General features: G+C 39.5%; 1 protein-coding gene across 6 annotated transcripts in view; it reads left to right on the forward strand.

Moving 5' to 3' along the window:
• FHOD3 (formin homology 2 domain containing 3) overlaps window positions 1-23305 on the forward strand; it is a 384381-nt gene that overhangs the window by 50197 nt on the left and 310879 nt on the right. For all 6 annotated transcript variants that reach the window (XM_033076601.1, XM_033076348.1, XM_033076416.1 and 3 more), the window contains exon 3: window positions 6531-6595. In XM_033076601.1, the coding sequence (XP_032932492.1) occupies window positions 6531-6595 (65 nt within the window). The remainder of the gene's footprint in view (window positions 1-6530; window positions 6596-23305) is intronic.

A 23305-nucleotide genomic window follows, 5' to 3' on the forward strand; every position in this document is an offset into this window, starting at 1 on the left:
TGCTATTAGAAGCTGTAACAAAATGTGTAGCATGTGTTATGCATGTGTATTTTGAAAGCAGTATCTGTGGTAGATAGGTTTTCATAATAGTTAGATAGTTATATCAGGCAGAATTAGCTACAGAATTATTATAGGGTAAGTTGTCAGGTTAGGCTGATGTTAAATGCTTTTCAAGTCTGGAAATAGTTTCAGTGTTACCAGGTTGAGGTTAGTTTTCATCCAACCTCTGTCCTTTGTGATAAACAGGCAATACCTCATGATGTTAGCTTAGCTGGATTCAGTAACCCATTGTGTTTGCTTTGGTAGCGGTTCTGAAGGATTATGAAAAAATCTATTATTTCGAAAGACACTTGGTTTCAGGTAAATGTATGCCTGGCTCATCTGATGCCCCCTGGTTCAGAATTGGCCTTGCTGTGATTGATTGACTTATAGTGCACTTCATAGCAGTGTGAAAAACTAAATATGGGGGCAGCTGGAGGCTGAGGGAGCAGCAAACCTTCCCATCTAATAATAACTGAATAATGAAAATACAAGGTACCTATGCTGTTTGCCAGTATAAAATTTTACTTTCCTATCTTTTCCTTGATTTGGTGAAACTTAAGAAGGCAAACCTTACATAACCTGTAGCTTTTTACATAGTTTTGCAAGTTAAAAGCAGGCTGCAGCTGAAAAGTTCTTGCTCTTTACAGTGCTCCTCTAAAGCAGGATAAGGAAGGGCATCAACTGTGGTGTTAGCCCAGTGCAGGGGGAAAGGTAAGCTCTATCCTCTGGACCCTCCTTGTTACAATCCCTTTACTGCTATTACCAGTTTCAATTGAAACTTCTAGTATTCATTTTCCACCACATCTAGGCTATCTTTCCAGAATCTTGGCTGGGATCTGAGGGAAAGGATACTTGTTAGTTTAAATGTCCAAACTTTTATGTGCACAAACAAACCACTTTGTTGTTTTCAAAGGTTTTGCGTATTTGTCCTTTCGAGCACAGCTAATGATTTTTTTCTCTCAGAGTTATCGTCAAGAATTATCCCTGTCTACAACTGACTGATAACAGTAAGCTTAATGGATTAAATTCCTGCTTGGAACTGAGTAAAATAAGAGTAATGGGAATATGCTACTTGAAAACTGCTCTGAGGGTGGGATATGATTACCTATTATAATTATTTACTTAAGAAAACCTTAAAAAAACAGAGTCACCCTAACAAGATGCATCACTCTTAGTTGTTGTGTTGCCATATAAATGTGTGTAGCACTGCATGAAAGACTCAAATCCAAATTTGCCTTTATGGGGTAATGTTTTTTTGTGTGCTTGAATTATTTCAGAAATAGAAGAGTGTACAGACCCTAGCTAAGAACAGAGCTTAGACGCTCCCTTATCTACATTGACTGAAAAGATCCAGATTGTTTGTGAGCTGAAATCTGGGCTTCTAACAGCATTGGACTCAGCTTCTGCCTTTTGATCATTCAGATGTCTGTGATAGATTTTATTTTTTGAACAAATACAATGAAGAAGAGTAAGTTTGCTTGTCTGTGCAACTATAGAGTGCTATTAAAACCACTGCCATTTGTCTGCTGCTTTATAAAACCCCAGCTTTTTCCATGGTTGTCATATATTGTGTAAAAAGCAGAATAGCAGGACCCCAGAAGGATATAGTATGACCTTTTGTAGAATTAACACCTTTAATCTAATGAATTTTCTTTATTGAGTTAAGCAATCACTGAGAAAGTTAGAAAAGCAATTTTCTACTTTTTTTTAAATGATAAAATAATGTGTTTTCAGAAGCAAGAAATTGTTCTAAAAGAGGCTAAAGTTATTGATTTGAAATATCTTGGCCTTTGGAAGAATATTAGGAAATCTGAATAGTTGCTTTCCTGGAAGAAAACATTAAAATAGAAAATACATGTTAATTGATGCATTCTCCTATTTTACAAATATGAGCTTTGTCAAGGAAATGATTGTGGTCTGTCTTGCTAATAATGTCAATTGATCTTAACTGGATATTTCCATAAAAATCCAGTTTTTGATATCAGCAGGCCTTCAGTATAGATCTGAGAATAAGGATGTCATGTCTTAATAATATAGACTCTCTCACAATTTCCTTTCAAAGTTTCCTCGAAGCATTAAGAGGAAAATGGTGTGTTGGTTTTGGGGTTAATTTATGTGTGTGGTTTTGGGGTTAAATTATTATTATTTTGTTTATTAATGCTGTTTCCTTTCTGTACCCTTAACAACATTCTTGATATTTTCTTTCTTGTCAGGGGATTTCTTGGTTCATACAAAGGCTTTACTTCAAAACAAGTAACTGTTTAAGATAGTCAATTGAGGCACTATTTTCAAAATGTAATTTAAATCAAAACTTGAAAATGTATAATTGGGTAAAACTATTTGTATTTTTGTACATAAACAATAACAAAATAAAGCATTTTATAAGACAGCACTCAGTGAGCTGTTGGCATGTACTTATTTACTTTATTAGATAAATTGAATACAGAGAAAGTTTTGTGTCTTGGTAACTCCAAAGACTATAAGTTAATCTTAAAGCAATAATGATTCTGATCTCAACACAGATCAACAGAATGCCATCTCAGTACAAAATTCACCTATTCTTCTACTGCTAAATTGCAGTTATTAAATTAACTGTGAAATATTTCTTGGATTTTTTAAAAATAAATAGTAGCTAGTTGCACTCACTGAAACATATTTTTTTAAAAGGTCATGTCAATAAAAATATAAGCCTTACTTAAGAGTTGATTGAAAACTTTGTTACATGTCTAGATTTTGTCTTTAATAAAGGAATCTTGTTTGTTGGAAATAGTCTTTTCTACTGTGTATTTTTGAATTTACTTTGCTTTTAAAGCAAATGGCCTGTCTGTCCTGTGGCACCTCTCCTCCCTGACCTGCTATCAAGACAAACTTGCCTACAGGCATGCTTTTTAGTAATATTTGACCAGTAGTTCATGAGTGTGTGAAATCATGGATGGATTTCAAGTTACCCTTTTTTTTTTGGCATTTATTATTGTAATATGCTTTCCAGGAAATTGGTTTGTGTAGAATCATGGATGTCATAATTTTCAGAGGTGATCTTCATTTTGTGACAGTGTTATTCATGTTGCATGATAGTCAAAGTATTCATCAGGAAATTGTGTAATTTCTAATACTTTACGTGTGACTGGTCTTATTATAATTAGCTGCTGTATAATAAATCTAGTATGCTTCAACCCCACAAAATACCTCTGTAGTGGTGATCATGGTGTGGCCTGGGGGGAAGTGAGGGAATGCACCATCATGAGTCTTCATCTTTGTAATTTCTGGGGCTTGAAACATATTGATTTTGGTAGACTGGAAAAATTGCTTATGAAACCAGTGGGAGATAAAAATTAGTGTTTGTGTGTGTGAGAGAATTTTCTGTCCTGGGAGGTATTACAATTGCAACAGTAGCATAGAACAGAGCCTGTAGAAGAGAGCTTGCTCTAAGTTTTGCTTAAAGTTTTCAGGGGTCTTTGTAAGGAACTGAGGCAGAGGAGGAAGTAGGACCACTGTTGAAGCTTGGAAAACTACCCAAAAAAAGGCCTTGTTTATACTGAGAAACATCATGCATTAAATTTTTAGAAAAGAGGGGAAAACGGTATTAAATTGTTATGGGCCTGAATCTCTACAGACCTGAATCTCTACAGGCCTGAAAATGGTGCTGATTTCTCAGGTCCTTGTGTTTATTCACTCTGATGGCTGGGCACTACCTGCTGTCTGTTCTTTCAGCAAATCACCACAGACCTGTAGATTTCAGCAGAGAGCTGGCGAAGTCATTGTACCCTACAGACTGCTAAAACACTATAGAGTGCCATGATAGTAGTGTCCATTGTTTGTTAAACTAGCAGTTTCTTTTAGTTGATGATTTTTTCAGGATGGGAAGAATAATATATCTGATGATAGAGACTTCCTTTTTCTTTGCTAACTCTGGGCTGTCCTTTTACAATTCTGAAATAAAAAAAAATCTTTACTCAATTCTTCCATTTTCTGATTTATGTTTTGGAGGATTTGTGTATGTCAGGTGGATCCACAAGTCCATCAAGGATGGAGATCAAGAGAAGCAGTTTCTGTACAGAATCAGATGTTGCGAAGGCCAAGAGATTTGGTCAAAAATTCTTCATTCACTTGACAAATTAAATATTCCAGAGGAGTCCTGGCACTCTTGTGGGGAGGAGCAATTGTTAAAAATCTGCAGGTTATGAACACAGGTGGACAGGTGTCTGCTGAGAAAGGCAGGAACTTCTCTTTGAAATGGAGAATGTAAACCCCCTCCCTCCAAATTATTATAATTTTGAAATCAAGGGGCTCTCAGGCAAAGATATGGGAATTAGAAATAACAATTCTTTACTAGGGTAATTGAAATAGAAATACAGTACTACAAAGAAACAAACCCCAAACCCTGACAAAGTCAGAGTACAACCTGACGCCCCATCAGGCAGGGTGTTGGCAGCAGTCCCATTCAATGGTGGCTGCATCCTCCTGCAGTGACAGATGTGATTCAGTTGGAGCAGTGCTCCTGTAGAAGGTGCAGTTTCCCTCTGGAGGTCCAGTGGTGATGTGGAGAAATCCGGTTTTCCTCTGGAGTCCAGTGGAGAAAGGGACTCCCTTACTGTCCCAAAACTTCTGTTTTTATCTTGGTAAGAAATATTGGGCTCTTCCCCCTGGCTAGAGCAACTTCCAATGGGATGCAGTAATTTTATCAGTCACACAGTGGGACTCAAAGGACCATTAGCAGAAAATGGCTGGCTGGAGGAAGGATTGGTTGTGAAAAGATAAAGAACAATGCCCTGCCTGGTTTCAATGAGTGGCCCATTAGCAGAATATGTGCCATTGAGATCAGGATCACTGCCCCCACCCTCAACAGATGGTGATAGAATAGATACCTTTTATCACACTCTGCATTGTAACGTGGGGCTTATAATCAGGTGCGGCTTATGTATGGACAAAGAATGAAAAGTTGCTGGCACTCGGAGGTGCGGTTTATACTCAGTGTGGCTTATAATCGTGAAATTAAAGATTTTTTTGTTTTGCTTTTTTTTCTAAAAAAAAAAAGTTGATTTTTTTTGTTTTTTAAATTTTTTAAAATCTATGGAAAAACGTTGCCATACTGAAACTAGTACTAAGTCCTGTTAGCAGGTACACAGATCCACATTAACCACTTTTTTGCAGGTCCTTACTTTCATTTTCCCATATATTTCCCTAGGGGCAATATTTTTCTGAAAATACTTGTCACTACTTCCCTTACCTTTCTTCCCCTACAGATCTTTCAGAAAAATAATATAGAACTTTTGGCTTTTTTTCATGAAAGTCTTATAAGTATTTTTGTTCTGCAAAATAACTTTTGTTTTTACTGGAAAATTGTTTTAAGTTGCAACCAGTAGAACGTTCTGCTGGGTGTCTCTGTAAAGGGTTTGACCCTGAAGCCTGTCAGCAGAGTTGCAAAGTATGTAACTGGGAAAGGTTGTGCTGGTTTGTGCTCTAACTTGTATTGTAGAAGTGGGGCTATGTAGACAAACTAATCTGCATTAGATGGTGCTTTAGAAACAATGTTCCTTCATGAGTGTTTTCTCACGATAAATTCACTGACTCACAGAATGGCTGAGGTAGGAAGGGACGTCTGGAGGTCATCTGGGGTACCTAGAGCCACTTGTCTGTGAATTACATTTTAGTTTCAGAGAAAAGAGGGAGAATACTCTGCTGTACCAGCATAAAGGACATTTAGCTTTTCTTACTCTCCCACCTTCCATCAGGTGAGCGGGTCTGGGTGCAGAGATGAGGTGTTGTCAGTACTCTCATGCCAGGTTGCAGGTGTAGCACCCAGGTATCAAGTACTGTGCTCTTTCCAGGTTGAAGAGATGCAACTAATGGTAATTTGACTGAAAACCAAATGAGGTATTTAGTAGCTAATTAAAATAGTAATTCCATTTAAGCCCAATATGGAACTGAGAGTCAGAGTGAAGAAGGACCTCTGTTTTACCTCTTTGCATGAAAAATACAGCTGCTTTCATGCTTTAAAAACCCACTAGGCTACATATGCAGGCAGATCTGTGAAAGTGTCAACAATCTCTTGTTTAACCTTGGACTTTCTTTTAATGCTTAATTATACCTAGCATTAAAATATTTCTATGAAAACTAAAACGTGCAGTCATCACTAGATAATTCTCTAATACAGTGTTCACTGTGGTGGGCTGTCCTTGGTGAGTGTCCAGATTCCCACATAGATGCTCTCTTGCTCCCTGTCCTCAGCAGAAGGCAGGGGAAATGAGGTAAAAAAAAAACTTGTTGTTTGAGATAGAGACAGAGAGATCACTTAACCATTGCTATCATAGATAAAACAGTCTTGATGAGGAGAATTAATTTGTTGCAAATTAAAATGGAAGTGGATTATTAGAAACAAAGTGAAAGCTTCTAGTGTCTTCCCTTCTCTCCCACCCTTTTTTTCCTAGGCTCAACTTGACTTGTTTATTTCCAGTTCATCTTCTTACTATATACTCTTCTGTTTTTAGGAGGGGCAAGAAGCACAGCATAATTCTGAGAACCCAGCTGTCAGTGAGAGTCCATGCCTGCATTGGTAAGTTAAGTTCCACGTGTCTTGAAGAGAACAAATAAACAGGATCAATTTCCAAGAAAAAAATTGGGGGATTATGAATCACTTGGCTGTGTTCCAAATTGATGATAATGGCCAATAAATTGATCTTATTATTTTGTTTGTTGCATGCTGAAACTAGGTGTTAGCTACGCTACCCTTAAAGTGTGTTAAACATCACAGGGAAGTATAGCACTTGACAGAAGTCAGATGTTTGGGTGGTGCTTTGAAGAATGTTCAGTTATCTGTCTTGTCACAACCTTTGTGTGCACCCGAGTGAGACTGTGTTCTGGATTGGGAATGGGATCTGAAGAATTGTTGGCTGACAGCTAACTGCTGTATTTTAATAGCATGTGAAGTTTATTACTTCACATCTTGCAGATCTTGACCACATACTTTTCATTATCACAGTATGAATGTCTTAAAAACCCTGGTTAAAACAATGCTGTTGTGAAGAAGAGTCTAATGAAAGTCATAATGTGTGTGTCAAAGAGCTTTAAGGTTGCATGGATGGAGGCTGATGGTCTGGGATAGGGTTAATGTGTTCTCCAGCATTCTACAGAGCAGAATGTTTCACTGGGTGTCATTGTCAAAGCTAATGCTCATGTTCTGGTGACAGCATGGCAGTTTCCATGGGAGGCTGGTTGAAAAAAAAATTTAAAATCCTGTGCTATAGTTGTTTCCAGCTTCTCTGTAGCAGATTCAACAGTCTAATTATATTTAACTTGTTTTAGGTTTTACTTCAAGAGATCATAGCTGAAACTTTGAAATATAGATATCTTCCTTAAAAGGAGGAGGAGAAAGTCAAAGCTTTGTGTTATTTCTGCAGTGACTTTTGGAAGATTCAGGCTTTAAATACAACTAAACATTTTCCCCTGCCCCCAGGATATGTTATGAAATGACATTTCTGAGATTTTGAACTGAGTATAAGCAACCTACAGAATTCCACAAATACCTCTCATTGAGAAAGATCTCTAGGCTGCCTTGTGCAGAATCAGTTTCTCCTCTACTACCATTGACTTGAGGAAGAACAGTTGAGCAAGCATACGTGTTAAGTGTTAGAGAAGGAACAGAGATGATGCAAAGTCTAAACGGATTTTATAAATGTGAGTGAAATTAAGAACAGCTTGGAGAAGATTGTTCTTGTTAGGTCTGAAGTATATTTGGCAAAACAGACCAGTGCAGCAAGACAAGATTTGATAAGTTTCCCGGATTGAGGTTTTATAAAAAGAATTTTCATGTATTTTTCTTTTTCTCCAGAGTGCAGCCATCGAGGAATTGGAGTACATAAGGTTCTGAGATTTGATGTGTGGTTACATTGCTGTTCTCTGTTTCCATTCAAGCTTACTGTAGGCAATTAGCCATATTACTGTGCATGTATCTTAATTGTTCCTGTATGAAAGTGTAGTCCCTTGTCAGGTGGTGTTGCTCTCTGGCAACAGTGATGCATTCAGCAATGTGTACAGAGGAAGCCAGGCTGCAAAACTTGAGTCCAGATTTTAAACTCCTAGGAAAGAGGTGTGTTTGGATATGGGATTTTGGCTTGGTTCATTGTAGTCAAAAAAGCCAAATGCAAGTTCTGATTCCAATTTCCATCCCTCTGCTGAAGTTTAGATTTTTTGGGTAATTTTTTGTTTCAACTCTAGCTTATGTAATGTAGTTTATTTTCTCTTATTTTTCATTTTTGCATATGAAGCTTGTCTTATTTTTTTTTTATATGGAATAGTTTGAATTCCCTGACAGGGAATATTCTGTCTTTCTTATTACTGGCACTGTTGGCAGAACTGTGCCTGGTAGTCAAACCTGTCACAGAATAAGAAGGTTATTTTACTGACATGGTGGGTACTGCTTGTGTTTGTGTGCACATCAGCTGCCTGTTAATGTCTCTTTTGAAAAGCAAGCATTAGGTTTAGATGTTAAAAGATATGTTACATATTTGGAGTAGAAGCCAGGAGTTAGAGGAATGCAATATAATGTTATGTGGAGTAGAACTGTCATGCTTTAGGTGTTTTCCTTCAGTCTTCACGGTTTTAATGGACATCATTGTGTTCAGCAGTGTTACTGACTCTGCTAAGTCCCCAGCAGGTAGTCAGGGCTGCTTTCTGAGAAGGTGTGGTTTCTTAATGTAGTGACCTTTCTGTAGAGCCTCCTGTCATCTTTGTATTCAGCATTTTACTTTGTTTGTAAGAGCTGATAGGTTTAAAGAAATAGCTCTCCCGCCATAAACTCTCCCATTTCAAAGTTGGATCGATATTTTTTCCTTCTTCCTAACTCATTGTATTTTTAAATTGTGGGAAATAACAGAAGTGTTTATGTTCAGATGTCCAGATAAAGTTTTCCATCGTTAATGACTTCAAATCTCTGGAGAATTCATTGGGCTTAATTGTCAGAAGATGTATTGACTACAGGCCAGTATTTTTTGAGACCTGGGAAGACTTAGCAAGTCCCATGTCAAGTGGGGGGTAAAGTTCTTTTGTTTTATGCAGAACAGGGAAGGAATAATACTTAATAACTTGAGTGCAGAAGTTGTGGTACTTTCTACCTGTTAAATAAGAGTCCCTCTTAAGTACCTTAATTTAATGCATTACCACTTTCTCTTTTTTTTATTTTTAACTTTCAATTTGAGTTCTTATGTACATACTAAGGACTTTCAGCATGAAGAAACAAGTTTTCTTTCAAATATTATTCTATTCTCAAATTTTGGCTTAATCCTGATTAAATTATCTGGATTAATTATTAACTAATATTTTTAAGTGGTTTTAATACAGACTTCAATATTTAGAATGCTTCTTTATATCAAAAGAGCATTGCTGAAACTAGTTCTGTTCAGAGAACCTAACTAATGGAAAATTATGAATTTTTGTATCACAGAATCATAGAAATAGAGATGGTTGGAAGGAACCTTAAAAGAACCCCCTGCCACGGGGGCCTTCAACAACTGGCTTTAAACACTTCCAGCAATGGGGCATCTACAGCTTCTTTGGGCATCCCGTTCCAGTGTCTCACCACTCTCATAGTAAAGAATTTCTTCCTGGCTTCTAATTTAAATCTGCCCTCCCTCAATTAAGAACCACTGTCTTTTGTCCTATCACTAGCCATCCATATTATAAGTCACTCTTCTTTTTTAAAAGACCCCTTTGATTAGTACAAGGCTGCTATAAGGTGTCCTTGAAGCCTTGTCTTCTCTAGGCTGAGGAGTCCCAATTCTCTCAGCCTTCACAGGAGAGGTGACCAAAGGGCTGGAGCATCTTTGTGCCCTTCAGACCTGTTCTACCAGGTCCGTGTCCTTCCTGTGCTGGGGCCCCAGAGCTGGATGCAGTGCTCCAGGTGGGGTCTCACAAGGGCAGAGGAGAGGGGCTGAATTCCTTCACTTACCCTGCTGGTCACACTTCTGATGCAACCCAGAACACAGTTGGCCTTGTGGGCTCTGAGTGCTCCTTAAATCAGATAGTGTCAACTGTATGTTTTTTTTCCCACAAGCTTTCAAATTTGACCTTTTACTCAAATCACATTTATTATGAGTTACTAGTCTTGTGGGAGAAGTATTTTTGGTATTTTTGGAAACCATATGACTTTGTATTTAGTTGTCTTAACATTATTTTAATTTGTATATAGTTAACAATTACAGGGCTCAGCTGAAACCTTGATAAAGTCTAATGTAAATGAAAGTGTAACTGTAGAGAGTGAACACCAACAATGTCAAAAGTTTTAGCCCCTGAAACTGCATGGAAGGTTTTAGCCAGAGCAACATTATGATAGTGAAGTTTTAAGGATTTTTACCAACTCCACTTTTCCTGCAGAAGGACTCAGTTTAACCATCAGGTCCGTGGTTGACCGACTCTGTTTGTGGCTCCTGCTTCATTTGTTTATTGTTTATTTGTTTATTCATTTGTTTTTTTTTTTTTCAAAATCTGGTGTGACCTCTGAGAGAAAGGGCACCATTTTCTGTTATATATCTGGACTCTGTATTTAACCCAAAAGAACCCCATGTTCTCTTCTAAAATGCTTATTCCTATGATGTTAAATCAGAAGTGCTGCAATCAATGCTGACAATGATGTTTGCACAAGGATCCATGACAATGACTTAGAAGGATTCTGCCAAAAGAAGTTTGATATAAGCTTTAGTTGTTAATATAATGTAATACAAGAAGAATGCAAATAACAAAAGTTGATGTGATTCTGAGTGAATGTATTGACCTGGGATTACTTAGAGTACTCTGGCTTGGAAGGTCAGCAAATGTTGCAAGGAGTATTTTAAATTTTACTACCTTTTGTGTCAGTTTACTGTTAAAAAAAAAATAAAAAAAATCCCCCAAACCCCAAACCAAATAAACAAACAAAACCAACCAAAACACACACCCAGGACCTCCAGTCAATTATTTAAATGATTTTGCACTATAAAATTACACTTTTTGTATGGTTATATCTCTCTCCTGTATTTGTGCAAAGTTTTCTTTTATCTGACAATAGATTAAAAATAATTTGCATAGATATTTGTGTATATTGCATTTCATAGCTTGATCCAGTGAGGACCCTAAAAAGAGTGCAAGTGTATTATTGCAAGAGTCTTGCAAAATGTATAATACAGCTTCGGTATTTGTTGTTATAACCATTTTACAATCCTGTTCTATTGGCTCTTGTGTGTGAGTAGATGCAGAGTTACCTCCACAGAGATTATTCCCAACTCCTAATGCTGTCGTGCTACACAGCGGCCCTTTCTAGCCCCTGCTGTCTGGGCATCTGTGTTAACCAGCAGTGTTAGCACCAATAACCCAGCCTTTCCACAGAGCTCTTGGGATTATCTTTTTGATATCCCTTCGCTCTTACTATCATTTAAGAAATGTAGCCATAAATATCTTCTTGAGCCTCTATTGTTCTGGGATACCTGAGGGAAGCTGTAAGCTGGTTGTAACCAGGGGGCTAGTAGAAGCCAGCTGTTTTTATTTGTCCTGTAATAGCTGAACTATGCAGATAGTCCTTTTTTCCATGTACAGTTTTCCCTTCTGTTATCCATTACGTGGACTTGTTGCATGTGTTAGAGTAGAAATGATTAGATTCTACAACTATTTCTGCATCTGTTGAACCTTCTGTGGTAGGACTTGCACCTCAAGCATGTGGAGGGACAAATTCCTCCCGAGTGGAACTACAGTGCTTTCATAAAGACAAAATCTTGTCTTGAGTCTGTAACTTTACCTGGCCCTTTGTTGCAGAGAAGTTGAGATACATGGACTGAAGACGGGGAAAAAACCCTGGTTTTTCCTCTTAAGAGTATAGCATTAAAGTGTTGAAAAGTCAGTGCTGTTATGGTTAAGGAAATGTGAAACCATGTTGCATTTCATTCTCTGAGAGCAAAGTTAAGCTTGTTCCTACAACCATGTTCTTGGTACTGTTTCACATGAGATGCTTCTCCCTGCTAATATCGTTACCCCATTTCAACTTTCTGGAATTTGTGCGTTTACTGAGTGCTGGAGTGGGCTTTTCGTGGCTATGGGCAACGTGAAGTTCCTCTAGCTCACACTTTAAAAGCTTGTTGCTTTTTTTAAAAGGAAATAACTTATGAATTTTAATATAAACAGCTTTCTTTTGATAAGGGAGTTTCTGAACCACTCTGAAAAAGAGTCTTCTTAAAAAACTTCCTAAAGGAAGCTTAATTATGGAACTGTGAGCTCTTCATTTGGGCAAGTAGTGATACATTCCAAAGAAAGAGAGGAACTTTGGGTTGTTTGAAGGACATTTTACAGTTTTATGTTCAGTGCTAGGCATTCCTAATAGAAAACATTTTCAGTGTGAGAGAGGAACATGTGGAGAGCATTAGCAGTTCAGTAAAACGTGCAACCAATTCGGATTTAATTTAAAGGGAACAAAAGAGGTGCCTTGAGAATTTGTCGGAAGCGCTGTGGTTTTGCCTTCTTTGCACTGATGGTAACAGGGGAGAGAGAGGTGAGTTGAAATTGCTTTATCAAATATCTTCTTAGTATAATTGGGACCAAAAAGACTGTGATTAATGGATTTAACGGTGCTGCACAGGGATCTTGCATGCATTATGGATTTGTAATCGTGATATGCTTCCTATGACTCTTGCTGTAACTTGGTAAAAGTCCTGACTTAAATGAAGATAATAAACAACATACTTATTAGATGTAAACTGACATCACACAAATTGAAAAAATCTGAAAAGAAATGCCAGAATTCAGAGGGAGTTTTTTAAGGGTTAGACTTTTTTTAATAGAACAATTTGAGTTCTAGTTAAAGCAGTGTATACAGTACTTACTGAGGCCTGCATCCAGATGTGATTTGAGATATCTGGTTTAACTCTCTTTGAGTGAAATGTGAAATAGCTGCAAAGGCTGTGATAAAAATACTTTTTTCAGCTTTTAGGATTATTTAAATTTTCTTTCCTGAGAATGTGGAACACAGATGCTCTAAGTAAAATCCCCTGGTTCCCAGATCAGATTACTTTGTGAAAATTCTATCCATATAAATAACTTGTGGTTTTGCTTTAAAAAAGTACACCTCTTTAAATTGAAATGTTAGATTTCTGTTGGACTCCTTATGCACGTGTTTAGTCAGCCTCCTTTGTGGTCATGGACCGTGGTACTTCCCCATAACCTGTGATTTTCCTTCTGTTACCTCAATGAGAAAGCTCTGGGCCAGTCTTGAAGGATCTCAGAAGCTATTTCAGACAAAGGTAGATTTCCAAGGTGTGTCCCTGCGTTTTTAATTTGTGGTATTTAAAAAAGACTGCGGCAAGAAGAACCAAGAGGCTGTAGAGTAGGTAATGCCTCCATTAACAGTGGCATTTTCATATTGAAAATGGTGGATTCTTGCATTAGATGGGCTTGTTCCAGGTTTGAAAGGACATCTGTGGGGCATGCTAGTGGGATGCTTTTCTTGTCTTGGGAAGTATTGTTTTAAAATGTGAAAACTTTACAGTGTGACGCGCTGCCGAAATTGAGTGAAATGTGTTTGAATTCAGATATCCTCTTTCTGGCCCTAAATCTGCTAGAAAGATGGAATCTACTTTTGACAGTGAATACACAGCAAGATTTAAAACAAGTCTTATTTCTAAACAAAATGAAAACAGCAACAAAAATTCCTCAATCATCTTCAATGGTACTGTAAAGGAACAATCTCCTTATAAAGCCAGGACGGTAAATTAGTATGATACTTTGCTTCACACTCCCCATCAGAAGTCCATTTAGACTTGTTTCAGATTTTTTTTCTAAAGTAATTATAAAGTATCGTATTATTAATACCTGGAATTTTTGTAAGTGGAATTTTTCCCTCTTGCAGTCTGAACACATGTCTTTTTGAATATTAGTAAATATTCTGTAAAAAAAAATTTTGTTTGATAGCTGCTTATAATGGACTCCTGAAAATAACTGATAACAATTGTATCTATGTCAATCAGGTCAGTGCTGTGGATAGCACACCAATAGCTGTTGATGTTTTTCATATAGTTTCCTTTTTTAGCTATTTCCACATACTTTATAGATATTTGTATTGACAGACAAAGCAGTTCTTCCCCTTACGGTCAGTGTTCAGACTGTTGAACTCATTTTGCTGTAGACTGAAGTGCAGCATGTTCAAGCCCTTAATTAGGGGGGAACAGTTGATATTAAATGTCTTCAAATAAATTACACTGGCATTGCACTTGGAAAAGAACAGAATTACTTGTTTCCTGCCTCCATGTAAAGCTGCTCTTTATGTAAGGTATAAACCAAACAAGTGAATTGGATTCAGATTAGTTCTTTTGAAACAGTCCAGCACACTCTCATGTTTTAAGCTTTACCCTGCAGAACAGTAAAACAAAATTAAGGACATAAACTATGGAAGAGAAATTAGAAGCTATTACTTAAAAACTGTGGGTTTGGAATAGGAAATGTTGGTATTTCCACGTGATGTTGTTTTCACCCCAACTTCTGATTTAGCTTTGTTTGTAAGGAAGGCAGAGGGTTGCCGATTTTGCTGAAGTGGAATTAGGCTAAATACAGTTCCATCCTCTCTGAGATATTCTGAGATGCAGGACTGGTATATGTAGTGTAATAAAAGGGAAGAAGGGGTGTTAGTTCATAAAACAGGGAATCATGCTACTACAGAAAGGAAGTTTCTCTTCTCTTCAAAATTAAGTATTACATGTAAGCTTTTGATGCCTTATGATGGTTTCTTTTATATTAGCTTAAAGAAAATGTATGTGTGTCATTGAAATGCAAGGTCAGGAGATACACGTTTGAACCTTGGCAGACTGTCTTTAGAGATGGTGTAAGCAAAATGTGCAAATTCATGGTCAATGATGCTTCAAGCAAATGCCACTTGCCGACTTTTTGTGAACTTGCTGCAAGTCCAGGTATATGAGTATCATGTTTCAGACTAGGGCTATGTTGTTTCAATCCTTATACTTACTGAAAGGAAGGTTAAGTTTTGCTACCATATGAAGATCTCAGGGTGGAAGATGCTATAAAGTACATGTGGTTTCATAATGCTGTTCAACTGATTTTTCATATGATTTAATAACTTTTTCCCCTATATGACGTATATTGATAATTGCATTATCTCATAATTCAGCAGTCAAGAAATACTTGCTCTCTGTTGCTGATTATCATTATGGCATTCAAGTAGTGTTTACTGTTCTTTCCTTGCTTTCAGCTATTCTATTTCTCATCCATTTGCATTCTTTTCATCTTTTTCATGTGCAGTTGCTTTTATTTCTGTAGACATTAAGATGATTTAATTTGTTAATTGTGTGCTTCTTAATTTATTTCTTTAATGAAAGAAATCCTTCAGAGACTGAGGAGCTTTGTTTAAATAGGTGGCAGAGCATCCTGATGTAATATATGTTGTTTTTTCTAAGACTGTCAAGTGAGATACACCAAATTGATTCAGTTTCAAGAATAAAGTGTTTACTAACACGAAAAAATATTGTGACAGTACCTCTGGAAGCATTTAGATGAAATTCTCGTCTTGGGCTCAGAACATGCCATGATCAGATGTGGTCATGAGTGGTGGAAGAAGCACCACTCATTTTCATTATGGTTTTGTGCTTGCATGAACTCAATGAAATTGAGGAAATCATGCTATCTCTGTCTGGAAAAGGAGTAACGATGGCAATATTTAATTGGGAATATTTTATAATGTGGAAAATTTGCTTTATTTCACAACTTTTCATGTCTTCAAGTGGTTTTAAGTATGAGCTGTCCTTTTGTGGGTGTGAATGTTTTGTTTGGAGGGGAGGGTAGAGTTTGTTTGGTTTTGGTGTTATTTTTTGTTGGTTGGTTGATTTGTTTTCTTGTGTTGTTTTTATGTGCAGCATCTGTATTTTAACAATGATGACAGCTTCTTTAAGACTTTCTTTCCCTGCTTATGATTCAAAAGGCACATAAAAATTTAGGCTACGATGAGGTAAAGTTACAGCTTCTTTATTTAGAACCTCAGCAGTTACTGTGACTGAGTAGCAGGCTATTGTAAGATGTAGGATGTCATAAGCTGTGTCAGTTCATATTTAGCAGTTTGAGATAAGTCTGGTATGTATGAAGTTATAGATCAGGTTTCTTTTGACCTTTCCTACATTAAATATTTAGCTCTTGTCTTTCTGTTAAAACATGAAGAGGAGTATGTTGGTAAACTCTGCTTTAAAAAGACCCTAATTCTGCAGGTTTATTTCTCCCTGTGGCAGTCCACAAGGTTTGCACATCAGCTTTAAGGGCCAGAATGTCTGAAAACTGGCATATACAGTTAACTTGAGGGGAGTGAAATATAAGTGTTGGATGTCTTCCTTACTTTCTCCCATAATCCTAAATTCAGGTTCAACAGACACTTAAAAGCCTATTCGGAATCAGATGCCTGTGGAGACATTTGCATTCTCCTTGACTTTGTGTGAAATACAGAAAGCTGAGAATGTGGAAAGGTTCCTGTCAGGCTGGGCACAGGAGGAGGCCTGGGACTGATCTCACCTGTGCCCAAGGGCTGGGGCTTTCTCCAGCACTTTCAACAGTAGAGCTTATTCTGTGATGTATGGGGGCTGCATGAGCTGTTCTGGGCAGGGAGGATGGTGATGATGCTGGCAGGAGGGCAGCCAGCTCTGACTGCCTTTCTGCTTCTTGCTGCTCAGAGCATGCATGAGAGGTTCCTTCTAGCTGCACCAGAAATACATCAGGAGACTTCCTTACCTTTTTTTCCCCCTCCGTGCTGTTATGCTGAAATGCTTGGTGTTATGCTTAGGAAAAACTTGCTGTAGAAAATATGGGTATGTTTGCATGAAAGGTCTAGCACCATGAGTAAGTAACCAGAAATCTTCTATCAAATCTCTCACAAGGCAGTTCTGCCGTATTCTCTTCAACAACAGTATAGTGCAACTTACTATTTTTTATTAATGCCCATATGTTAAAATTTACAGTACATTAAAAATACTTTGGAACCAGAAAGCGTGGGTGAGCAAATGAAATCCACCCCTATGTATTTGCTGGAATAGCCAGGTACTACTGCAGTATTCTCAGGGGTGGTGTAACAGGGGAAAAAAGATGCTACAAGGAGTACCCTGAACAGCTCTTTAAAGCCCTTGGTGTGAGCACATGCTGTGCTTTTGACACAAAGTGAGTACAAATGATGAATAACAAGCACCTATAGCTACCCCACACAACACACTCTGGGGCACTCTGGTAGCGGTGACTGAGTCTCCCGGATTTTCACTCTGAGGTTAGTAGTCTGACATTGCTGTCACCATGGTGTTCCTGTTTTATGTTGTGTACTGCAACTGTTGTGTGTGGTCTTCCCTTCTGCACAGTGCATGTTTCAGGCTGACATTCAGTCACTTGCAGATCTTTACTAGGACTTTGGGAGAAGTTTTTCTAACCCAAGAGCTGTGAGATTTAATCTTTTTCTTTTAAAGCCACTAAAATGCATATAGTTTGGTAACAACTAGCAGGGCCTAAAGGACCATCTGTGAGTTGGCAGTACCTGTTTGACTAGCTGCCTTTTACCTTGGGGTGCTGAGTACTGTTTCCAGCTGACCCCTGGGGATGCTTTTCTGGAAGGCAGGAAGTGGGAGCAATTCAAACACAGAAAATCCCAGTTTCTAAATCTCTCAGTAGGAAAAGACAAAACAAAAAGCTTAACAGGAAAACAGCAGGTGCTATGCAGAAAAAGCATTTTTGCAATTGTATCTGTTTTGTGAAAACTTTAGTCTTACTCTTTAAAAAAACCCCAAAGATCCCCCTCCAGAAAAGATCACCCAAAACTTAAGAGATCCCTCCAATGCAAAAAACCTTCCAAACGCAACACAGAAACAGCATGGATTTAGTTTTTCCCTCGTTTCTTAGAGGCAGGAAAGCAGTAAGACCCTTGCAAGCCTTTTTTCAGCTACCAGGTTGCTTCAGGTCATCAAGGTTATTCGTTCTCATATTGTTTAGATTGCTTTTAACTATGTAGGAAAAACCTGTTTCTAGGTGAAGGTTTACTGCTGTACCACTTCCAGGGTTTCTCTTGTTGTCAGCCTCCCAGTGATGCCAGGCATGCTGCTCGGCTGCTGCTTCAGCCAGTGAGCCTCCTCTGTCATGGGGAGCAGAGCCAGCCCAGAGGGCACATCGGAGCATCTCAGTTATGGTCCTGCCCTGAATTGCTCTTGCTCCATTGACCATAAAGGGAACAGATTTGGGAGAGGAATTGTCTGATTGAGAGGTATGTGTCCATTGCCCATTTCTGGTTGCTGTTTCAGAGTCCTGATAGTCGTTCTCAAATGACGGCAGCTTTTTATTGAAGTTTGGTTCCTTGCCAAGCTCTGAATACAGTTGCACAGATTTTTTTTTTTTTCTAGTTCCTTTCAGGATCTAATACATAATTTGTGTATGTAAATTTACTTTCTGGAATAACTCCTCTGAAGTTTTGCTGGAAAAAACAATTTAAGAAGTGAGTAAAATTCAGGGATTCAGGCTGTGAGTTGCCTCCATTGTCTCTATGGCTCATCACATGGAATCAAATGGAGTGGAGTGTGCTCTGCATGTGTACTGAAAGCTTTGCTAAGACTGAGACAGAAATTATCAACATTGGAGTATAAGACTTTCTGGGCAATCTCTTTCCCCAAAAGGTGTTTTCTACCCTTTATGAAAAACCAGTCTTGCACTCAAATGAGATGGTGCTTTTTGATAACTTGTATCAACCAGTTTCCCGGGGATCAGATGTGCAGGTACATGCCTTCCCAGGAGAAGAGGAAAGTTAAAGAGTTTTACTCTGGCCTTTCTGGCATGACCTCCCTCAGAAGCAAGGAGCTTCCTGTGTCGCAGAGTCTGCTGTGTTATGTGCTGAGCTACGTACACTTAAAAAGGGGATTTCTTTTCATTTTGTCTCTCCTATTTCTGCTAAAGAGTGACTTTCTGGCACTGTCTGCTCCTCTTCTGAGCCTGATGCCCTGCAGCTGGCAGCTTCTGGAGGCGGCTGCTGCCTGCCTGTGCCTCCTGCTGACGGATGGGTTGGTGTCAGGCGGTCAGGCAGCCCCGGCATCCTGCCTTTGTGGGTCGGCTCAGCTGTACTTTGGCATTCAGCACCCAGCTGCAAAGATGTATTCTCTATTTCCAAAGAATAATAAGGAAAAGGAGGAGAGAGTCATTTTTGGGCTGTAACTGTACCTGCTTTCTCTGCACAAAAAACCCACAAGGGGTCTGTTTTCAGGGCAACTGAAGGTCCTGGGCATCTAAATAAGATACCTTATCAGAGGTGGCTGTGGCACATGTCAGCATTCACCCCTTTTACCCTGTGTCTTGGTAGATAATGAAATTGTGATTACACCTGTCAATTCTGCCTTCTTGATAATGGCAGCAACCTAACTGTGTCCCAGTGACCTCTTCAGTTCTGTGTGTACTGCTACTGTTTGCATGTTTGCATGTACATGACAACATTGCTTTTAATTTTTCTTTATTTTCTTACCTCATTGATAGTATATGAAATGTATTACACAACCTTAGTACTTATCAGGGTTAGCTTGTTTTCTTCAGGAAGAAAAACAGTAGCACAGTTTGGGCAAAGAACCTACAGTAAATTCACGAATACAAGCCGCACTGACTATAAGCCGCATCTCTGGGTGTTGGCAAATATTTCGGTTTTTGTCCATAGATAAGCCGCACCCGAATATAAGCCGCTTTGTCGTTCGCAGCGAGGACCCGCGTGCAATTAGTAACAGAACCGCGGGAGGGCGGGGTTTACTGGCTGAGCTAAGGCTGTGCAGGCTCGGCCCGCTAGGGGCCGCTGACGGGGCCAGGTGGCCCAGCCCGGTGCTGCCGCTCGGGGCCGGCCGCCGCTGCCACTGGGCTCGGTCACCCCGGGTCGGCGCTGCCCTGCGGTGGCAGGCAGGGACGGAGCTTCCCCTGCTCCTACGGCAGTGGCGGCGGGCGGGGACGGAGCTTTCCCGCGCCCGTGGCGCCGGCGGCGGGCAGGGACGGAGTTTCCCCGCTCCTGCCGCGGTGGCGGCGGGCGGGGACAAAGCACCCCGTCGGCTCCTCCAGCCACGGCAATGGCGGCGCGCGCTTCCCCCCCCTCCCCGGGCCACAGCAATGGCGGCGCGCGCTTCCCCCCACTCCCCGGGCCGCAGCAATGGCGGCGCGCGCTTCCCCCACCCTCCCCGGGCCGCGGTAGGGGCGGCCCGGGTCCCCCCTCTCCTCCCCGGCCCGCGGCAATGACGGCGCCGGGCTACCCCCGTCTCTCCCCTGGGCTGTGGCAGAGGAGGAAAGAGAGCTCTCCCGCCTCTCTCCCCGCCCCCCGTGCTGCCTACAGGGAGCCAGGCTCCACCCGCAGTGCAACAAAGTAGCGATTTGTAACAATCGCAAAATGCCGACTTTGCAGCTGCTCGGCTCAGCACTCTGGCAGGCACTTCTGAGGTTGTATTAGCCACTCCTGATTATTAGCCGCATTTCCGGTTTAGGAGCAAAATCTTAGTCAAATTGGTGCGGCTTGTATTCGTGAAATTACTGTAAATTCCTATCTGCCCACCCTTTCTTTTCATGAATACTTTGGGGTTAAGTAACATCAGAATTATGCAGGGAACCTCTTATATTTACTTTCATCAACCTCCCATTTCAGAATAAAAGTGGCTGTGGATGGAGCGTTTGCTTGCAGATATGCATTTGTCATTTTGAGCACCATATCTGATTTGGAAGTTGAGTGTTTTAGGAAGTTGTTGGCCAGTGTAAATTGGTGTGGATCCCCACCTTCAACATTCACCTCTGCCTTTGTCTGTCCAAAGCAGTGGCCTGAGCAGCTGAATCCATCTCCTTCTGTTGGTCTAGTGCTTTTTCAGTAGTCCCATGGTCCTCATGGGGCAGTGTGTGTGCAACTGAGAACTTGGCACCTTCCCCTGAGCCTGAGGCTCCCGAAGTACTACCTCATGCCTGATAAAGCAGGCAGCTTGCTTGTGGCTTTCAGGGGTTTTAATCAGACTGAACAAAACACATGCTGGGGAACAAGGTGATGTTCATGTTCTGTGGATTTCTCACTTGTGCCCCAAGTGACTGGATTAGTTTTTCTCTTATGAGGTAATTAGGATTATGTTTCTCAGGCTCACTTCTTTGATAGTCTTGGTTAAATATAAGGAGATTAAATTTCTTGGAAAAATGGGTTTTCCCGAGAATGAGTATTTCTTTCCCATTTTGATTCGTAAGACTTTCATTAAAGATGTGTTAGCGAATAACCCAGTTTTCTCCATCTTATGTTTATTGTTCCATGTTCTCTTGATTTTTGTGGCTGCCTGGTACTTTGGCTGCTCTGAACTGCCTGAGTAGGAAGGCCATATTGTGCTTATGTTCCCAGAAAATGAATGAACACCTCTGGACAGCTGCAAAACAAATGCTGGTTAAAGACTCTTGGTTCTCTGCTTTCAGCTCTGGAAAATTCCAGCCTGGATTTTTTTTTTTTTTAGGTGCCACTTTTCTTCAAGTATACTTTCTCTCTGATCATCTCCTGAAACCTGAATAGTGTTCCCTTTTGCAGCTGAATCACATGTGCAGTAGGAAAAATTTTAGCGTCTATTGCCAGGGGACAATTGTGCAGGTAGAAAACAGATAGTCTACAGGCAAGCTCTGTGGGAGCATTCCTTGCTAGCAAGTGAGGTAAAAGCATAAAAGCTTAGTCTGTTTTCTAAAGGGAAACCACTGTGTAATCCCTAGGAACCAAGTAGAAAGAATAGTATTATATCCACGCCTTGCAACATGGATTTGCATATTTGGAAAATAAACAGGTGATAATGTAGAAGCAAATAATTCCAGCAACCTCAGGAAGCAGTTATTTGTAGGAAAGTTGTGAATACACGGTCTTGCTGTTGTTCTTTGATGAAATAAAATGGCCTTGCAAGCACATACAGTGTACAGGAATAGTGCAAATAAGTGTAGAACTGAACTATGTTATACTGCATGATTGAAAGAAACTATTAGTGATTGTTTTATTTTGTACACAATTATTTTACAGACATTATTAAGTTATTCCCAATGGATAACTTCTGATTGATATTCATCTTCCCTCTTAGAGTGGGCAAGCATGAAGAGATTCACGAATGGGCCATGTAAGAAAATGGCCTTATTTTGTACTTGAAACTGTAATTTTATTCCCTGTAGCTGTTTTGGAAAAGGAGTTTGCTGTTCACCTTCAACCTTCTGCTGAAATCTTGATAACTATGTCTCTCAGTTACTCTCCTACACTCTCACCACATCATCTTGTTAAGGAATAGAAATCCCCATAAAGGATGGGAAATGCCTGTAAAGTATTTAGGAATGGCCTGGGTGTCAAGTGCAATAGGCTCCAGTGCAAACTGGACTGTCTTTGCTGTGTTAAGCTTCCTTAAAATATTTCAACAGTTACCAGCTATGAAAAAGTTGACTAAATAGCAAAGCTGGAAGAGCTAGATTATTATGTGTAATGTTTGAGAGTCTGGGTCTCACTTATTATTGAGAATGTGGGTACACAATTTCTTTAAACAATACTTTAACGATTCTTTCTTCTTTGTGTTCCTTTTAAAATAATTCCAAAGATCATTTTGCTCTGGAGCAGTGCTACAGAACTGTATCATCTGAGCAGCTTCTGAGTGATAAAATTCAATTCAAGGCCATCACTATATGGGGGGTTTTAAAACCCCACCAAAATACCCACAAAACCCCCACCCAAACAACCCAAAACCCGAAAAACCCACACCAAATATGTAATACTGCTCTGCATTGAATTTCATCTGTCTCTTCTATTACCCAGTAAGTAATGGGTGTTTGTCATTTCTTCGTAGCTGAAACTCTTACCTCCTTTGTTCAGTCTACTCAAGTGTTTCTCCCTTTCCATGTAATGTTTTTGTTCACATTCTTTATGATTGTGGGGCCAACACAGGGCCTGTTCATCAGATTGGTTTGCTAGACCCCGTGTTAAAATTTTGTAAGTATAAACTGCATATAATTTTAGCTCTGGACTTTCTGAGGAGTTAATGAAGATTTGAGCTTGTCCTAAACATCTCTTCTGATGTGAAGATGAAGGTGTACCCTGCTGCATGTTTAGGTGTATTGAAGGAGCCAGAACTAACCCTTGTGTTCATTGTTCCAGGATGGGCTTGTTTTAACTTGAATGTGATTAATCACCACACATCTGTTTTTCATTCTAATAAAAATGTAACTAATACCGCTTTTTGCTTGCTCATCACTGATTTTTCATGAATCCATAACAGACTCAAAAAAAAGGTTT

Source organism: Catharus ustulatus, chromosome 1 (assembly GCF_009819885.2).
Source record: "Catharus ustulatus isolate bCatUst1 chromosome 1, bCatUst1.pri.v2, whole genome shotgun sequence".
Taxonomy (NCBI): Eukaryota; Metazoa; Chordata; class Aves; order Passeriformes; family Turdidae; genus Catharus; species Catharus ustulatus.